A 21,527-nucleotide genomic window follows, 5' to 3' on the forward strand; every position below is an offset into this window, starting at 1 on the left:
TTTCTTTCTTACCTTTGGATTTAATTTCTAACTATGATTAAGTAACTTCAAATATTTCAGGTTTTCCCGAATTAGATGAAATATCTTCACAAACTGCTTGCATGCCATCAGCACACCACTGAAGTAAACAGATTATCAAGGGGAGGTTTAAGAGAAGAAATAGGATTGAGAACCAAACTGCGGGGATCATAACGTAAAACCGCCACTTGACAATTACGTGGCCCTGACCAAGTGGAATAGTCTGCGAGACTTTCATTTTCCTTATCTGCAAAATAAACATTCCGGAGGTGGGCTTTATAGCCTTTGATTCCAAACATGGAGATTGATAATTCTCAGTTCTCACACTAAAGTATATTTGGGAGGAGGGGTAAGAATTCAAACTACTATATATCAATAAACATAAATACAAATACAACTCATACTTCATAGCCACACTCTTCTATCAATTTTTATTTATTTATTTATTTATTTATTTATTTATTTATTTATTTATTTTTTAATTTTCAGGCGCCTGGGTGGCTCAGTCAGTTAAGTGTCTGATTCTTGGTTTCGGCTCCGGCCGTGATCTCAGTTTCTTGACTTGAAGCCCTGCGTCAGGGTCTGTGCTGATAGGGCAGGGCCAGTTTAGGATGCTCTCTCTCTCCCTCCCTCTCTCTCTGCCCCTCCCCCTACTGGCGCTGTCTCTGTTTCTCTCAAAATAAATAAATAAACTTAAAAAATTTGTTTCCTTTTCTTTTTGATAAAGACAGGGAACTACAGGGTGATCTCGTTGTAAATGTGACACAACCCCTAAGTGGAAATGGCTGGCATCTTCAATGGGTGAGTTAACTTTGTTAACTGGTACAATAAACCCAGTGCAAAGAACATACACGTATTGTTTCCTGGCCTCAAATGTCTTTTGCTTACTCTAATGTTAGCAAAGTGACCTCATTCTCTGTTGACTTTGCTAACAAACTAAGGCATTTTTCTTTTTAGATTTTTAAAGTAGAAGTGTACATATGAAAAATGTTTACCCAATTATACAAGATAAATAAGCCCCAGAGGTCTGTGGTGAACACTGTACCTATAGCTAACAACACTGTAGTGTGAACTTAAGAATTTGTTAAAAGAGGGGCGCCTGGGTGGCTCGGTCGGTTAAGCGTCCGACTTCAGCTCAGGTCATGACCTCACAGTTCATGAGTTCGAGCCCCGCGTCGGGCTCTGTGCTGACAGCTCAGAGCCTGGAGCCTGTTTCAGATTCTGTGTCTCCCTCTCTCTCTGCCCCTCCCCTGTTCATGCTCTGTCTCTCTCTGTCTCAAAAATAAATAAATGTTATAAAAAAAAATTAAAAAAAAACAATTTGTTAAAAGGGTAAGTGTTGTGTAAGTGTTATTACAATTAAAAAAACTTTAAAAAAAAGTAAAAAGGTAAGCCTTTATCTGGTTTATGAATAAATGGAAAATTTGGGGGGGGGAGAAAAATGTTTATATCGTCTACCTCAAAAACCATAAGGTAAAGGGAACGGCATTAGATTTAGTAATTCTGGAACATAAAGGTATTGTATGTTGCAAATAAGTAATAAAGAAGGCAAAACTTGTGGGTGCACATTGTATGAAAACAGTTATGATTCTAGTGTGAGTGTAAACCAATTGCTGAGATTGCCTTTTGTGACATCTGAATGAAACAATGGCAAGAAATAATATTGCAGAGAGTTCCAAACAAGCCTACTGTAATTGCATTCTGTCTCCAAAGGATGCAGGATAATCCCTTAGCTTCCTTGTGTTGGTTTCTAGAGGAGAGAATGGTTACATGGAAGCTGGGGTGCCTTAATACTCTGGACAATGGGGGCAAAGACAATGACTCTTTTGTGGACCAGGGGAAGATAAGAAGGGATAGGAAAGATTATTTCTCTTCCTATGGGAATGTAAGAAGCAGGTTTGGTATTAAATGATACATAGTATTTTTATGAAAAGTAGAAGATTTTATAACATTGAATTTAACTTACTTTGACTTCTACTTAGGAGCATGATGTAATGTAACTTTAACTGTCACTTAGGAAACAGAAGAGAAAGTCAGTAAATAAAGACCAAGTATTTTGGAGTTTGATATGTACTTTACACTTGAAGAAATATAGTAATAAAATGTCTCTTCATAACAGACAGCTTTGATGAAATGTTTTAACTCTCTACTCCTTTGTAGACTCAATTTGAAAAGGAAGAGAACGTAACTGGACAGCAACATGCAGAAGAATCAAACTAAACCACTTTCTTACACCATTCACAAAAATAAACTCAAAATGGATGAAGGACCTGAATGTGAGAAGGAAACTATCAAAACCCTAGAGGAAAAAGCAGGAAAAAACCTCTCTGACCTCAGCCGTAGCAATTTCTTACTCGACACATCTCCAAAGGCAAGGGAACTAAAAGCAAAAATGAACTATTGGGCCCTCATCAAGATAAAAAGCTTCTGCACAGCAAAGGAAACAATCAACAAAACTAAAAGGCAACCGACTGAATGGGAAAAGATATTTGCAAATGACATAGTGGTTAAAGGACTAGTATCCAAAATCTATAAAGAACTCACCAAACTCTATACCCGAAAAACAAATAATCCAGTGAGGAAATGGGCAGAAGACATGAATAGACACTTCCCTAAAGAAGACATCCAGATGGCCAACAGACACATGAAAAGATGCTCAACATCACTTCTCATCAGGGAAATACAAATCAAAACCACACTGAGATACCACCTCACGCCAGTCAGAGTGGCCAAAATGAACAAATCAGGAGACTATAGATGCTGGAGAGGATGTGAAGAAACGGGAACCCTCTTGCACTGTTGGTGGGAATGCAAACTGGTGCAGCCACTCTGGAAAACAGTGTGGAGGTTCCTCAAAAAATTAAACATAGATCTACCCTATGAGTCAGCAGTAGCACTGCTAGGAATTTACCCAAGGGATACAGGAGTGCTGATGCATAGGGGTACTTGTACCCCAATGTTTATAGCAGCACTTTCAACAATAGCCAAATTATGGAAAGAGCCTAAGTGTCCAACAACTGATGAATGGATAGAGAAATTGTAGTTTATATACACAATGGAATACTACTTGGCAATGAGAAAGAATGAAATATGGCTTTTTATAGCAACATGGAGGGAAATGGAGGGTATTATGCTAAGTGAAATAAGTCAGGCAGAGAAAGACAGATACCATATGTTTTCACTCACATGTGGATCCTGAGAAACTTAATGGAAGACCATGGGGGAGGGGAAGGGGGAAAAAAGTTACAGAGAGGGAGAGCCAAACCATAAGAGACTCTTGGATACTGAGAACAAACTGAGGGTTGATGGGGGGTGGGAGGGGGGGGTGGGTGGCTGATGGGCATTGAGGAGGGCACCTGTTGGGATGAGCACTGGGTGTTGTATGGAAGCCAATTTGACAATAAATCATATTTAATAAAAAAATTAAAAGGAAGAGAATGTATTCTGTGTCTGAATGATTTTATATAGAGAAATAAAACATGATTGTGGTAAATATCCCTTGTGTGTTGTTTAAAATTCAGTGCAAACAGCTGTTGGCTCTGATTCAGAAAAAATGCTTTCTGGTTCTAAATTGGAGAAAGAACATAACATAGAAAAAAAAAAAAAAGGAAAGAACGTGGCCTTTGGAGTCCAACAATCTTGCCATGGGACTTTAAGCCCGCTCTTTAACTTTTCTGAGCCCCACTTACCCCTCCTCTTTAAAATGGGATAAATAATTTCCTTACAAAAAATTTTTTTAAAGAAGGAGAGAGAGCATGCAACTGGGGGAGACGAGTGGCAGCGGGGGGGCGGGGTGGGAGGGAGAATCTTAAGCAGGCTTCACACTCAGCACAAAGCCTGATATGGGGCTTGATCCCATCACCCTGGGATTAAGACCTGAACTGAAATTAAGAGTTGGACACTCAGCCAACTAAGCCACCCAGGTGCCCAGGGACAAATAATTTCTATAATTTCTGTCATCGTTACAAGAATTACAGATTATATATATGTGTGTGTGTGTGTGTGTGTGCGTCTGTATATAGTCTCTAGCACATTATAGGTGCTCAACAAAATGAAGCTAAAATTATCGAATTTAATTAGCGTTACCTAATCTTTGGCAAGCATGTCAAAACAGATCATTAAGAAAATTAACATTGGGGCACCTGGGTGGCTCAGTTGGTTGAGCGACCGACTTCAGCTCAGGTCACGATCTCACGGTCTGTGCGTTAGAGCGCCGCATCGGGCTCTGTGCTGACAGCTCGGGGCCTGGACCCTGCTTCCGATTCTGTGTCTCCCTCTCTCTCTCTGCCCCTCCCCCACTCGTGCTCTCTGTCTCAGAAATAAACATTAAAAAATAAAAAAAAAATTAACATTAATGAAAATTTTATATTAAAAGAAAAAAACAGTTCTGGGGTGCCTGGGTGGTTCATTCGGTTGGGCATCCGGCTTTGGCCCAGGTCATGATTTCACAGTTTGTGGGTTTGAGCCCTGTGTCAGGCTCTGTGCTAACAGCTCAGAGCCTGGAGCCTGCTTCTGATTCTGCGTCTCCCTCTCTCTCTGTCCCCTCCCACACTCATGCTCTGTCTCTCTCTCTCTCAAAAATAAATAAACATTAAAAAATTTTTTTAAAAGAAAAAACACTTCTGACCACAAGATCCATCACCATTTTAGTTAAAACACAAGTGTGATGTTGAACTCCAGCACCCTTATGGGTAATCTCAACTGGCCACAGCAGAGAAGCTGAAATCATTGACGACAAACAAGCATAGTTTTCTGATTTTTCAGATGCTCAAAGTTGACAGTTACTGCACTTCAAAATTATATACAAGACCTGCCTAATAAGAGTTTGGAACATCCTGAAGATGTTTTAATGAATGACTGTTGTATTCCCAAAATGACTATAAAAAAAGGTTATTTATATACGGATAGGGAAAATTTTCCAGGATATATTAAGTGGAGAGGAAAAAAAAAAAGGCACAAACCCAGTCCTTAATGGAACCACTTGTGTGAAAACAATGTGTAAAATATTTTTGCGTGTGTACAAAAACACGTAACGCACCCAAATCCACATTTATGTCAGAAATGTGCACGTGATGTTTAGCAACACGTTCTTGTAAGCAGGAGCAAAAAGGGGGAGAGGGCACTGAGAAGAACACTTGTACTTTTTTTTAATTTTTAAATTGAGTACCATGAGTATGTATGTATCACCTATAAATTTTTTAATTTAATTTTTTTAAACGTTTTTCTTTATTTTTGAGACAGAGAGAGACAGACCATGAGCAGGATAGAGGCAGAGAGAGAGAGGGAGACACAGACTCGGAAGCAGGCTCCAGGCTCTGAGCTGTCAGCACAGAGCCTGACACGGGGCTCGAACTCACAGACCATGAGATCATGACCTGAGCCCAAGTAGGATGCTCAACCGACTGAGCCACCCAGGCCCAACCCCCCCACCCCTCCACCGCCCGCCCCCCCCCCCCCGCCCGAGGGAATCTTAAGCAGCTGCAGGGTCCCTCCTCAATGTGGAGCCTGACATGGGGCTCAATCCCACAACCCTGGGATCATAACCTAAGCCTAAATCTCAACTCAAATGGTTGTTTAAGCTTGGTTAAATAAAAACAGCTTACATAATGGAATATCATACAACCAGTAAAAAGAGAACCAGACAGCTCCATATATATCAGTAGGTCCAGAGAGTATTTTTTTTAATGTTTATTTATTTTTGAGAGAGAGAGATAGAATGAGTAGGGGAGGGACAGAGAGAGAGAGGGAGGGAGACACAGAATCAGAAGCAGGCTCCAGGCTCTGAGCTGTCAGCACAGAGCCTGACGCAGGGCTCAAACTCACAAACTGGGAGATCCTGACCTGAGCCCAAGTAGGACGCTCAACCGACTGAGCCATCCAGGCGCCCCTAAATTTTTTAATTTAAAAATTTAATTTGAAATTTAAAATACGTAAATGAAATGACTGCTCCACGCAGCTGGCACCAGACAAATACTAGGCGGCTGGCACTCATCCCTTCACAAACCGACCTGGCTACTGCTTGCTGCAAGGGTGGGCCCAGAGCTGAGGCAGTGGCTGTGACAACGGTGGCTATGACAGGAGACACAACAGCCCAGAGAAGCAACGACACAGAAGTTGGCGGGTACTGCGGCCGGTTCATTCAACAGCTTCCACGTGGCCATGAAGAGTGAGCATGATAACGCGGAGGTACAGCTATGCAATCCGAGCCCGCTTTTAAACCCTCCAGAGTCCTTTGCACTGACGGCTCAGAGCCTGCTTGTGATTCTCTCTCCCTCTCTCTCTCTCTCTCTCTGCCCCTCCACTGCTCGTTCTCTCTCTCTCTCTCTCAAAATAAATAAACTTTTTAAAAAAGATAGTTTAAAACCTCCAGAGCTTTAGATCTGTTCCCCTTCATTTATTTAACAAGAACTGTCAAAATGTGGAAGATTGTCAGATTGTGCTAGAAGCTTCTTACAAAGCCAAATTAATTGCAGGTTTAGAAAAAGTTGCTATCGTTGCAAATTATTATTTCCTATTTTTGTGCTGTAGTGAGGATAGCAAGAGCGCGGTAAGATTTATAGGTGTGCAAAGCTTGGGATTAATATGGATTGTTTCCACCTTTCCATCCCTTATCATCACGATCTCCTATTACTTTAGGTCAGAAAAATCAAAGTCAACTCTAGGTCCCTGAGTTCTTGCCCACCCTGCTAAGTTTTCCCTAGAATACATAGCTATTCAGAAAAGAGGGGTGTCTCAGTACGGGCTCCCCTGAGAGCAGCCCCTGGACAAGAACCTGGATACAGTGTATTTGAAACAAGGAAGGGAGAAAAGCCAAGACAGCATGTGTTGATGGCCAGGCCCTTGCTGGTTGAGGGTGGCCTCTGGGTGCATGAAAGGCCTGGCGCTTGGGGACTGTCCAGCTTAGCAGCCGAATCAACCCCCTCAGGTGGAAAAGAGCCCTCAGGCGGAGAAGAAAAGAAATTGTGGTGCTTGAGGCAGGGAGCTGCCATGGGCAGGGGAACTATTCAGGTGCAGTGAACCCACAGACAGGTTGTGGGGATGTGGTGAGGAACTGACGACATGAGCTACTAGAGGGATCAACAGAGGAATGTAAGGAAGATTAAGAAAACTTACAATTGAGGATATGCGGGGGCGGGGGGAGCTACCTGCTGAGAAAGAGAATACAATGAATGAAAGAATGAGGAAAGCAAAAGAATGGCTACAAATGAACATTAATATCAGGGGAGGCTATTTATTGAGATCTTTCCTTGAGAAGAACATTATTCTCACAGGCATTAACTTGCCTTAACATTTGAAAGAAGAAACCCTAGGTGGAGAAAAGGAAGAGGTATCTAGAGAGAGAAAGTACCGTGAACCTGACATTTCCCTGTGATTTCCCGCAGCTGAGAGAATCATTCCTTGTATGTTTCTACCAACACCTGACAAACAGTGGTGAGCATGTCTACCTTTCTCTGGGGGTCACCCCTGAAAGAAGACAAGGCTTGTACAGTAATCATGCCTCGTGTCCAAATCCAAGCCACTGGTAACCTCAGTGTAGCTGTCACAGGTATGTGCACCTTGAGAAGAAAAATTACAGAGAGGGGTAGAAAAAAATCAACCCTCATTACTTAATTAGATCTTTCAAATAACCCTTTGTTCAGCTGCCTGACCTAAAATTATTTTCTAAAATATTAATGCGTTCTAAGTAGAAACACTTGTTTATTTTAAAAAAATTTTTAACGTTTATTTTTGAGAGGGGGAGAGAGAGAGAGAGAACGAGAGAAAGCAACTGGGGGACACAGGATCTGAAGTGGGCTGTGCCCTGACAGCAGAATCCGATGTCGGGCTCAAATGCATGGACCGTGGGCTCAAGACCTGAGCCGAAGTCAGACATTTAACTGACTGAGCCACACAGGTGTCCCTGGAAACCCATATGTGTATATTTGTGTATTTGCTCTTCTACTCCTCAATGTCAAGTTCTATTTAAAATAAATTGTTAAAGTTTTAGATGAATTAATTCATTATTCAAAACTTCCAGTAAAGTATTGTGTATAATTTATGAATATATTTTGGTGTAATTTCTGGGAAGTGTTTCAGGATCTCTGTATTTAGGCATGTGCATACAAAGAAAACCATTTGTTCTAAGCAAATATGACTTTTATACTGTTTACCTACTAGTTTTGAAGTTATTTCATGGAAATTCTTCCGAATAAAAAAAGCTCCCTTGAGCTAATTTAACAAATACTAGAAACTAAATCTGAAAGTACCTCCTGGGTCAGCTAAGGCAAGATTTATAAGAAGATTTAAACAGATAAATGATTCAATTTATTAAGTTGTAAGGGACAGAAACCTGTTTGAATACAGATCTATACTCACCAAGGGCAATGATGATCCATCTTCAAAATACATCTAAAAAAACACACACACAAAACTTAACACCATAAAATTTTAGCCCCATTAAAGTATAAAAAGCAAATATAAAAGTCATAGAAAAAAGAGTTGTGTCAAGTAAAATATCGCAAAATTGCTTACTTATCTAAAAGTTGAATAATAGAGAAAGTCTTCAGCTCAAATAAACATGACAGCCAATTTTAATTATGATATAATTATAGAACTTTAAAAATATACACGCTTTAAAATACAAATAAAATACCTCATTTTTTGCAAACAATGCAATATGTTAACACACAAGTATCTTAGGTTAAAGAAAGTGCAAAATGTCAACAGGTTTACAGAAAGTCTGGATGAACCTTTCCTTTAATATCAATCTTTAAGATAAGGAGCACTGTCCCTGTGGTGTAGTAAGAATCTGACAATATCTAATTGTCATGAAGTCAAATGAGCTATCTCTATAAAGATGAAAAAGAGTCACAGAAGCATTTGTTAAACAGAACTAGCCAAGTCTGAGCTGTCAAAACTCGTGCACTTGACTCCTATCCATGTGAATCCGGGGGGGGGGGGGGGGGGGGGGAGGGACCATTAAGTGAGTGTGGCTCTAGCCACACTCACATTAATGCAAGTGATTATACTGGTTCTATTTCCTAAATAAAGCTCTCAGAAGCACAATTAAAGAAATGATCTGGAAAACAGTGAGGAAAGAAACATTATTAATTAAGAGGAACACCACATGTAGACATTTCAGAAGTAAAAGGTTTTCTTACTTGTCACAGACAGAACAGTGATGGCAGCGGTCTGGTTTTATGAGTTGGCATCTATCACAATATCGGATTGCTAGGGACAAAAAGTTCCACTTAGTCTTAGATTTAACACTGAATTGAATATACAATTAAACAGCTCTTATCATCTATCCAAATTTAACTTCTAAAAAGCATAGTGAATTTGAATTTGGTAAAAATGAGATGTTCTCTTGTGTAAATACAAAAATAGGATGAGTTGCTTATAGCCCCAGTTTTCTTTCTTTCTTTTATTCTTTCCTTATTCCTTGCTCCCTCCCTCCCTTCCTCCCTCTCTTCCTACCTTTCTTTTAAAAGTAATTTCTACACCCAATGTGGGGCATGAATTCACAACCCCGAGATCAAGAATTGCACTGTCCACCGACTAAGCCAGTCAGCTGCCCCCGGCCTCAGTTTTCAAAAGAGATTTCTCAAGAATCTTTGGGGGGAATTTTTCTAAGACTTTCACAATTGCTAGTAATGATAGGAAAGCTCACAGAGGGTGCAAAAATATGTCCATTTCTATCAAAGTAAACAGAGTGCATACCACAGGTAAATCAACTTATTTCCTGTTCCCTACCAGGATAAGTACGAGAGGATACAACCACATTTTAGTTTTATGAGAAACACATTTTAGAAGTATGTGAATAAACTCTATTAGTTGTTCAAATTGTTCACTGTTGTGAGATATAAGATTAGAAGTGAGTACTAGAAGAAGTACTTCCAATTCAGAATTTTAGTTCTTGTAATAGAAGTCCTGATCCTTTCTTCTCTAATATACACATATCAAAGACAATGATGGATGTCTGATCTGGATATGCTATTTCAGTACACAGACATCTTACAAGATGCAAGAAGTCTACCAAAATTACAGGAAGACAGTTATTACGTGGGTCACAGGATCAGTAAAACCAAATCAATGCATTTAAAATTTGGAAAAAGTCCTTACAACAAATAATTACCACTGTTATATTAGTTAATGTGATCTCTGAAACAGGAAACAGTTGCTATAAACTAAGATTAAGATGAGGTTTTTTTCTTCCTTATTATTATTATTTTTCAATGTTTATTTATTTTTTGAGAGAGAGAGAGAGAGCTCAAGCGGGGAGGGGAAGAGAGAGAGGGAGACACAGAATCTGAAGCAGGCTCCAGGCTCCGAGCTGCCAGCACAGAGCCCGATGCGGGGCTCGAACCCACGATCTGTGAGATCATGACCTGAGCTGAAGTTGAATGCTTAACTGACTAAGCCACCCAGGCGCCCCAGGTTTTTTCAACAAGGCCTATTTGGAATTGTTTTCAATACTGAAATAAGTTCTCAGTCATCCCCTTACAACTCTTTTTTTCAGACACCACAGAGATTAATGGCATGGCAGCCTCATCTCCTAAATGAAGAAGTCTCACAGCAACATACTAGGGAAAGCTACACAGTATCACTGGCTCATGCAAAGCATTACAGTGGAAGGCAGTATTATCCAGCAGAAATATAATGTGAGCCACATGTATATTTTTAGATTCTCTGGGAGCTATGTTAAAAGACATAAAAATATGGGGCGCCTGGGTGGCTCAGCTGGGTGAGTGTCCAACTCTTGATTTCAGCTCAGGTCATGATCCCAGTGTTGTGGGATCAAGCTCCGCATGGGGCTCCATGCTGAGTATGGAGCCTGCTTGAGATTCTCTCTTTCTCTCCCTATGCCCCTCTGCCTGGCTCTCACTATCTCTCTAATCTCTCTAAAATTTTACAAAGACATAAAAAGAAACATGGAAATTAATTCTAATAAAATATATTATTTTACCTAACATATCAAAAATATTATTTCAACATATAATTAATACACAAATTTAATCACATATTTTACATTTTTTAATGCCAAGTTTATATTTTTTACACTTATAGTTGAATTTTAAGTGGTAAGTTTGGGGGACAATGTTAGGTTCTCTCCAGATGGTGATTATCTCTATTTTAAAGTATGCTGGGGGTGGGGGGGAACAAAACTCTCAAATCAAAGTGGGTAAATAATTCATAGGAAATCAAAACAATGTAGAAATAAGATTTTTGTTTATAGTCTTTCATAAACATAAATTTAGTCTTTAAATTAAAAAAAACCCCACAATCCCATTTAAAATTGCACCAAAAATAATAAGATACCTTAGGAACAAACCTAACCAAAGAGGTGAAAGACCCATATTCTGAAAACTATGAAACACTGATTAAAGAAACTGATGATGACACAAAGAAATGGAAAGACATTCCAGGCTCATGGATTAGAACAAATACTATTAAAATACCTATACTACCCCATGCAATCTACACACCCAATGCAATCCCTATCAAAATACCAAGAGCATTTTTCACAGAACTAGAACAAACCATCCTAAAATGTGTATGGAACCACAAAAGACACCAAATAGCCAAAACAAAGCTGGAGGCACCACAATTTCGGACTTCACATTTACATTACAAAGATGTGGTGATCAAAACAGTATGGTATCAGCACAAAAATACACACACAGATCAATAGAATAGAATGGAAAACCCACAATTATTTGATCAATTAATTTATGACAAAGGACGCAAAAAATATGCAAGGGGAAAAAGACAGTCTCTTTAACAAATGGTGTTGGGAAAAGTGGACAGCTACATGCAAAAGAATGCAAATGGACCACTTTCTTATACCATACACAAAAATAAATTCAAAATGTATCAAAGATCTGAATGTGAGAACTGAAACCATAAAAATCCTAGAAGAGAGCATAAGCAGTGATTTCTCTGACATCAGCCATAGCATTTTTTTTCTACATAGGTCCTCTGAGGCAAGAGAAACAAAGGCAAAAATAAACTATTGGCATGACATCAAAATAAAAAGTTTCTGCACAGCAAAGGAAACAATCAGCAAAACTAAGAAGCAATCTATGGAATGGGAGAAGATAATTGCAAATGACATATCCGGTAAAGGGTTAGTATTCAAATTATACAAATCAACACCCAAAAAACAAATAATCCAAATTAAAAATGGGCAAAAGACATGTTTCCAAAGAAGACATCCTGACGGTCAACAGACACATAAAAAGATGCTCATCATCACTTACCATCAGGGAAATGCAAATCAAATTACAATGAGATATCACCTCACACCTGTCAGAATGACTAAAATCAGCAACACAAGAAACAACAGGAGTTGGTGAGGATGTGGAGAAAAAGGAACCCTCTTGCACTGTTGGTGGGAATGCAAACTGGTGCAGCTACTGTGGAAAACAGTATGGAGGTTCCTCAAAAAGTCAAAAGTAGAACTACCCCTACCATCCAGCAATCTCACTACTATTTACCCAAAGAATACAAAAACACTAATTCAAAGGGATACATGTACCCCTATGTTTACAGCAGCGTTATTTACAATAGCCAAGATCTGCAAGCAGCCCAAGTGTCCGTCACTGATGAATGGATAAAGAAGATGTGGTACATATATGCAATGGGATATTATTCAGCCATAAAAAAGAATGAAATATTGCCCTTTGCAATGACATGGATGGAGCTAGAGAGTATAATGCTAAGTGAAATAAATCAGTCAGAGAAAGACAAATACCATACAATTTCACTCACATGCGGAATTCAAGAAACAAAACAAACGAGCAAAGGGGAAAAAAGAGACAAAGACAAACCAAGAAACAGACTCTACTATAGGGAACAAGCTAATGTTTACCAGAGCGGGGCGGGGGGGTGGGGGGGTGGGGGGGGTGGGGGGGTGGGGGGGGGGTTAACCGGTAATGGGGATTAAGGAAGGCACTTGCCATGATGAGCACCAGGTGATTCTTAAAATAAAAACTTAGTGAGTTCGAGCCCCGCATCAGGCTCTGTGCTGACAGCTCAGAGCCTGGAGCCTGCTTCAGATTCTGTGTCCCTCTCTTGCTCTGCTCCTCCCCCGCTCATACTGTCTCTCTCTCAAGAATAAATAAAGCATTTAAAAAATAAAATAAAATAAAATAAAAACTTAAAAAAAAATTCCATGTGCTACATTACATTCAACTAAAATTATCCTGCTATAATTTAAAATGAACTGATTATCATTTAAAAACTGTTAACAGTCAGGAAGAATTTTAACTATCTTGTTTGAATTTTTTCAGAGTTTATTCTTATATTACTTTACTTATGTAATTTAAAACCTTTTTGGGTAATGTTGAAAAACAATGTTATCAACATCTGTGTGGAAAAAGATAAGCTCCATCACCTCTAGGTGTTACCTTCTTACGTCAAAATCTACAAAAAAAAATTTTTGTATGAAAAGATCAAGGGCAAGAGAGAGCTGAAAAAGCAAAGAGTCCTCACTTAATAAGCATAGAAAAATATCTACAATAAAGTTTGGTGATCCCTGTAAGAAAACAGAAGATGGTGGGATCAGAAGAAAGCACAGAACAAACAGGTGACATGAACAGTCCTGTTAATACCCTGCTTTACTACGCCCCACATTCCAGTCTGTATGTAGGTGAATTTTTCTCTGTGTAGGGCAGCTTAATCTAGGCAGCTGGCCTTTTTCTCCCTGGGGTTTGGAGGAAGTACTATGGATTTAGAAGGGATACTAAAATCCTTAATTATATTACTATCACTTTCTTCAATTCTCTCTGAAATACAAAGTGCATGAACACTGCATCTTTCAGGTGCTTTAGTCAATTTCTCAGGGGGAAGACGGAAGTTATCCAAAGAAACCAAGGGTCTTTGCTGGGGGTGAGGAAGGAAGGACCCCCACCTCACATCCTGCCCTGGTGGTAGTGTGGTGGCTCCTCTGAACATCCATTCCGCATTGTGTTTTCCTTTACATTCTATACATTCCAGAGGGGGATCAATCACACTGACATAATCTATTTATTATACTTAGCATAATTTAACTTAGTCAGTGACTCTAGTCAGTTAATATTGATTTTATCAGGCATCCCAAATTTTTGCACTGAAAATATAAACAAAGATTACATTAGGAGATCCAGATTGTATTCTGCACTGTCACAAATATTAAGAACCGTAAGTTCATCTCAGGATAAAGGTATCTAATACTTCAGAGGGATAAGAGCCTTAACATTATATAAACAACACAAGGAGATGACTTATAAATCCAAAGTGTAGTTATTACTAATGGAAATTAATACTTTGTTAAAGTAGGACCTACGCTTCCTCCCTTTCTCTTGACCCAGTGTTTCAAGGGGTACTATAGAAAGCACTGACCTAGGAATGTGGAGACTAGATTTTTGCACCCTAAACTGTCACTGTCATTAACCAGTTTTGGAAACTGGTGCAGTAATCTATTTTTAGAGGGCTTAAATTGAGTATTTGCTTAGGCTTATGTCATGTCAATATACATAAACATACATAAGCACATCTCAGTGGAACAGAACCAGTGGCATTAATATTAAACCAAAGAATTACCACTTGCCCAGGGAAAACAAACAGAAAAAAATTGCAAGACTTTGACTTTGACTTAGTTATGATTCTCAGGTGAGTTAGAAACAAACATAAATAATATAAAAATATTGATGAGATGGTTTTCATTCTCGTTTTCATACTAAGCCTCTGAAACCAGTTGTGTATTTTATACCTAAAGCACAACTCAATTTGGAGGGGTCACATTTTTTGTAAAGTTTATTTATTTATTTTGAGAAAGAGAGCATAAGTGGAGGAGGAACAGAGAGAGAGAGGGAGAGAGAGAATCCCAAGCTGCTCCGTGCTCTCAGTGCAGAGCCTGACTCGGGGCTCCATCTCATGACCCTGAGATCATGACCTGACCTGAAATTAAGAGTCAGAAGCTTAACCGACTGAGCCACCCAGATGCCCCAGGAGTTGCCACATTTTAAGTGCTCAACAGCCATACGGGGCTAGTGGCTACCAAAGTAGGTGGCACAGGCCTAAAGTCACAAAATTTCTAGGTGACTCTTGGTGGGCAAGTATCAATAGTCATGTATGTCCATTTTTAAGACAATTCTTTAATCAGATTGCTACTAAACTACCTAAAAGATCTGACCCAGGTAAATGAGATTTATTAACTGAAATGCATTTGTTATAGCAGCACTATCAACAATCGCCGAAGTATGGAAAGAGCCCAAATGTCCATCGATGGATGAATGGATAAAGATGTGGTATATATAAATGGAGTTATTACTCGGCAATCAAAAAGAATGAAATCTTGCAACTATGAATGAAATTTGCAACTACGTGGATGGAACTGGAGGGTATTATGCTAAATGAAATTAGAGAAAGACAAAAATCATATGACTTCACTCATATGAGGACTTTAAGAGACAAAACAGATGAATACAAGGGAAGGGAAACAAAAATAATATAAAAACAGGGAGGGGGACAAAACAGAAGAGACTCCTAAATATGGAAAACAAACTGAGGGTTACTGGAGGGGTTGTGGGAGGGGGGATGGGCTAAATGGGTAAGGGGCACCAAGGAATCTACTTCTGAAATCATTGTTGCACTATATGCTAACTAATTTGGATGTACATTTAAAAAAATAAAAAAGAAAATTTAAAAAAAGGAAAGAAAATTACCATACATTTTAAATATAAAGAAATTGTATCAATCCCTTAAGTTTTATATACTTTATACAATTACTTCTTTACATTTATGTAAAATTGTCAATGTTATGTTCATTATAGATATTGCTCCCTTAAATTAAATAATAGGAAAAGTCTATAATTAAAACTTTAAAAAAAATTAGGGGTGCCTGGGTGGCTCAGTCAGTTAAGTGTCCGACACTTTACAGCGGCTCAGGTCATGATCTCGTGGTTTGTGAGTTCAAGCTCTGGGTCAGGCTCTGAGCTGACAACACAGAGCCTGCTTGGGATTCTCTCTCTCCCTCTCTCTCTGCACCTTTCCCACTCATGTGCATCTAAATAAAAAAACATTTAAAAAATGTTTAGTCCATTAAGCGTCCGACTTCAGCTCAGGTCATGACCTTGGGCTCTGTGCTGACAGCTCGGAGCCTGGAGCCTGCTTCAGATTCTGTGTCTCCCTCTCTCTCTGCTCCCCTCCCACTCACCCTCTCTCTTTCTCTCTCTCAAAAATAAGCATTAACATTTTTTTTTTAATTTAAAAAATAAATCCAGCTACAAATTAGTACTTCAGCAGTTCTAACATCTCCACTGAGTCCCAACTAAGTGACTAGAGAAGTCACAAGGGAAGTGAGGTCCGTGCTGATGTGTTTGAGATCTTTGTGCCACACACCGTTACTCACGTGTCTATTTTATAGAATCGTATAGGAAAGACTGAATAACCACCCAAGACATAACACAATCTATTTCAATGAGTGTTCGACAGTTTCAAGTATATAAATATGCTGAGGGTCACCACAAGAATCGTGCCAAAGCACTCATTATCGTGTACCTCCAGACATGGTCCTGGTATAGATGGGGAGATCTTTGGCAGCTCGCCGAAGAACTTCCTGATGGGCTTCTCCTCTTGGCTCTCTCTCCAACAATTCTTTCTCCGCATAAGAGAGATGGAACTGTGGAAACAATTTACATTTCAGTCAATGTTCTCAAGAAATTCCATATTGGTCCGAAAAGTTATTTATAAAATATTAATCAGATCTATTATATATACTGAGAGTGATAATAGAGTTTGAATCTGGGCATGTCTGTTAATCTAGTGGATCATTAGTTGATGCATCTAGAAAAAGGGAATAATAATACCTACTTCCTCAGATGTTCATGAAACTCAAGAGGAATAAAGTATGTAAAACTGTCTTATAGAGTTCCACTCCACCATTAGTTATACTAATAAATGAAGTGACAAAATAAACAAATTTGGCTCATTGGGTAAGTTTTTCAAGCGGATATTATTAGGAATAAAAATAGAAACAAAACATCAAGCATTTTTTCTTATCTAAGTGAATTTTAACTTGAGGATAATCATGACATGAATTTCCTAGCACTCAAAAGAACTAATCATTAATTTTACTTCTTACACTGCCAATTTGGCCCACCTAATTAAAAAAATCCTTATTTGAGAAAAATCAAATTTGTTTGGGCTATACACACACAAAGAAAACCCCAATCACACACACACACACACACACACACACACACACACACACACACACACACACAAAACCAGTTGTAGAAGTCTATAAAGGTTTAAATGTGTTCCAGGAGACATGTACAAGGATATTCATAGCATCATGGTATGAAATGTAAAAAATTAAACCCAACACAAATGTCCATCAAAAGGATAATGGATAAATAAGTTGGAGTATGATATATCCACATAACTGAATCCTATGATGCACTGCATAATTAATGAACTTGAGCTGTGTTCGGCTCTCTATGTTCAGCTCAACAAAGAATCTCAACATACTGTTGGACAACAAATCATTTTATAGCACGTAGTATGATTCCATTCATACAAAGTTTTTAAAACCAGAAAGCTATACACTATCCACATATACATACACATATATATGAATTATAAAGAAAAACAAGAGAATAACTAACACAAAACTTCAAGATAGTAGCTACTTCTTGAGGAATGCAGGGAAATACAATGCGGAAGAGTACACAAGAAATGCTGAAAATATAAATGTTTTTTCTGATACTTGGGTGACAGTTTAGGTCTTTTCATTTTTCTATTCTTTATTTTGTTATTATTATTATTATTATTATTATTATTATTATATTATTATTAGAGAGAATGTGCAAGTGTGAGCAGGGAAGGGGAAGAGGGAGGGAGAGAATCTTCAGCAGGCTCCACGCTCAGTGCACAACCTGATGTGGGGTTCAGTCCCATTAGCCTGGGATCATGACCTGAGCCGAAATCAAGAGTCAGATGCTCAACCAAATGAGCCACCCAGGCGCCCCTTATTATTCTTTAAACTATGCATTACAAATGCTTTTTCTGTATGTAGGCCATGTTTTTCAATTTTTTTTTTAAGTTTTAAAAGTAATCTAAGTAGGTCAATGAAGGAAAGAAAAACAATTTGTTGAAAATGAGGTGATGATATTTGAGCCTAATTCTTTGTCTTTGGAGATATAAAAGTATTTGTTTAGAGGTTGACAATTCTAACGAGGTTATTTTAAAAAGAAAAATAAATCTCCAGCTTCCAATTGTAAATAAGTTTTGGGGCACCTGGATGGCTCAGTCGGTTCAGTGCCAGACTTCAGCTCAGGTCATGATTTCATGGTTTGTGAGTTTGAGCCCCGCATCAGGCTCTGTGCTGATGGCTCAGAGCCTGGAGCCTGCTTTAGATTCTCTGCCCCTCTCCTGCTCGTTCTCTGTCTTCCTCTCTCTCAAAAAATGAATACACATTAAAAGAAAAAATGTAAATAAGTTTTAAGGTACCATAAGATTCCCATATGCATGACACATAGTTAAATATAACTGTAAACTTTCAGACCCATTAAGATAAAGAAACTAAAAAGAAGTTTTCCATAAGTAGAAATTTACATAATACAAATTATTCTAAATTAGCATATTAAATTTACTGGCATTAAATTAGTAGATAGGTTATAGTTAGGTCTTTAAGAGTTTCTAAGGTAATTTAAAAAAGTATTCTCTATGTTAAATATTCCTCCTGTTATAAATTCACAGCATTTACTTACCTCTCAATTCATTTCATAGTTTTTCAAATTACACTTCAACCAGTCCTTTCTCAAATGAATACAAATAACAAATAAATGAAGGTCACATTTGTGAAGGCATAGTGTGTTCTTTCTATCAGTTGCTCTCCACTTGCTTGCTACCTTAAATCTTAGTTTAAAAACCTGAAACATATTCACACAAGTATTCTGATTGGTTGAATATATAAATAAGGGTGGTGAGTGGCCGTGAGCAGTGTCATTTCCAGCCTGGCAAAGAAGGATGCTGCAGACTGATCCCAGAGGCTGGGGCAGGAGAAACAGCAGATTAAATATCTCAGAATCAAAAAAAGTCCGGAAACCACATTTCCAGGAGGTAGACGACTATCTCCCAATTGGATAATAGATTCCTAGAATTCATTCCATTGTTTCAAAGTTACTCTAAAAAAGAACCTTGATAGAAGGCTGATACAATGAGAATATTGTAACTCTTCAGGTCGTATTTAAATCTAAGAGCTGACAAAGAAAAATTCAAATTGTTTACTGATCCATCATATGCGGTTGTATTGGTTTATCAGGGGATTTGCCAGATTTTCTGACTTATTTAATAATTCCAATATTTTTATTTAATGGTTCAACAGTGTGCATCATGCACCCATTGATATTCTCTTAACATTTAAAATGTTCTGTTCATTGTTTTCAAAGAAAAGAAAAATGGTCTCAATAGAACTACGTATCTTGTTTGGAAACATTTAACTGGTATAAAGGGTATAACATCCAATGATGTCATAATGCTGTAACAGTCAAGAAAAAGAAAGGGTCATTGTAAAAGTGTCTATTAACTTTGCACATGCAGATTCCTCTCTCTAGAATGCTAATCCTCGCACTGTATAGATGGCTCCTTCTCACTTTGCAGATTTTAGCTTAAATGCCATCTTCTCAAAGAACTTCCAAGATTCCTTTACTAGGGTAGGTACCCTGAAAATTCTGTCCCTTCCCCCTGTCATACTCTTCCCTAGGTCAATACAGTCCTTCTTTGTATTATGCACCACAATTTAAAATTATTTTGTTTGTTCATTGGTCCTTTGTCTAACTCTCCCACAAACATGTAATCCCACACGGGCAGGGATCAAGTCCTAGCACAGATTCAGCATTCTCTTAGGATTGTGAAACGGACAAAGGAACACGTATCAGTAGGCCTGGGTCAGATCACTGACTATCAAGGAAAAACTCGTTTTATTTTTTTTTTAATTTTTAAAAATTGTTTTTATTTATTTTTGAGAGAGAAAGGGACAGAGCGTGAGTGGGGGAGGGGCAGGGAGAGAGAGGGAGACACCGAATCTGAAACAGGCTCCAGGTTCTGAGCTGTTAGCACAGAGCCCAACACGGGGCTTGAACTCAGGAATGGCAAGATCATGACCTGAGCCAAAGTTGGATGCTTAACTGACTGAGCCACCCAGGCGCTCCAGGAAAAACTTATTTTATATCTCAGTCCCCAACATTCCATTCTCAGAATCCCACCATTTAGGCAGATATATCTCTCCTCTGTGTTTCTAAAATTAATTTAAAACCTAGCACTGAAAATCAGTTTAGTAAAGACTTAATAATAGTCAAAAGGATTAACCCATCAACATTTTACCACATTTTCTTATGGAGTTCTCTGGATCCTTTTTACCTTAGAGGAAAATTCCAGTCAGTGACAGAACTGAAAGACTCTTTAGTATGTTTAATGCTTTTATTAATAAGTAAATAACACATTGCATCAGGTCCAGAAAACCAAATGCAGGTTGGCAGAATTCTTACTCGTGTCATATGGATTCAAAATATCTAATTCTACTTTGGAATGCACCAAATACACAGTCCTTTCCCCTAGAACACTTTTTATTTTTTAGATTTTATTTTTAAGTAATCTCTATACCCAACGTGGGGCTCAAACTCACAACCCAGAGATCAAGAGTCACATGCTGTTCCCACTGAGCCAGCCAGGTGCCCCTCCCCCAGAACACTTGTACGTGCACAGGTGTGTCACAGATTTGAAGAAAGATGACGTTTGTTGAGAGCTGATGGAATGAAGATCTCCCGGGGTGGAACAGATAACATCGCTGACCTGCCACCAGCCTGAAGGGTATGGCAGTCCTCTGCCCAGTTAATGCATGCTGTTTTGTTTGGTTTAAATAGTTTTATCCATTTTAAAACATTTTAGATTTATAGAAAATTTGAGAAAATATGATACAGTTCCCATATAGCTTCTCACCCAATTGTCTACATCATTAACATCATATATTAGTACATCAATGAATCGATACTGATACATTATTAACTTAAGCCTATAGTTTATTCAGATTTCCTTAGGTTTTACTGAATATCTTTTTCTGTTTCAGGATCCCATCCAGAATACCACAGTCCAGGTTAAAGAAGAGTATGATTTTTAAAGGATATACAAATTAAGAAAAAACGTGAAATCTAATAACCAATAGAAAGCTCATGGAATGCATTTCCTTTCTTGCTAGCTATTTTTCACTTAGGACAAGAATGAACGTGTAATCTCACCAGTATCTAAAATGTACAAATTGAAACATAGAATTTAATTGACGACCAATAGCTTTCTCAATGACAACAGGCAACGCCAAAGGTCTGATTGAACTGGTGGCACTTTATGTTGCTACCATTCTTTTTCCAAACAATGTGGCAAGTAACTTAAATTCCCTTGGTCTAGGCATGTGACTTTTGAGAATTTATATTAAGGAAATAATCCAAAATATAGGTAAAACGTGTATACACAATATGGGCAACCATGTT

General features: G+C 38.4%; 1 protein-coding gene across 2 annotated transcripts in view; it reads right to left on the bottom strand.

Annotated features, from left to right (window-relative positions):
- The window catches only part of ZDHHC2 (zinc finger DHHC-type palmitoyltransferase 2), a 69,511-nt gene that overhangs the window by 17,051 nt on the left and 30,933 nt on the right, over nt 1-21,527 (bottom strand). For both annotated transcript variants that reach the window (XM_027077247.2, XM_015069646.3), the window contains exons 4-6: nt 16,540-16,660; nt 9,159-9,228; nt 8,374-8,406 (exon numbers count right to left, since the gene is read on the bottom strand). In XM_027077247.2, coding sequence (XP_026933048.1) covers nt 8,374-8,406; nt 9,159-9,228; nt 16,540-16,660 — 224 coding nt within the window. The remainder of the gene's footprint in view (nt 1-8,373; nt 8,407-9,158; nt 9,229-16,539; nt 16,661-21,527) is intronic.

Source organism: Acinonyx jubatus, chromosome B1 (genome assembly GCF_027475565.1).
Source record: "Acinonyx jubatus isolate Ajub_Pintada_27869175 chromosome B1, VMU_Ajub_asm_v1.0, whole genome shotgun sequence".
NCBI classification, from domain to species: Eukaryota; Metazoa; Chordata; class Mammalia; order Carnivora; family Felidae; genus Acinonyx; species Acinonyx jubatus.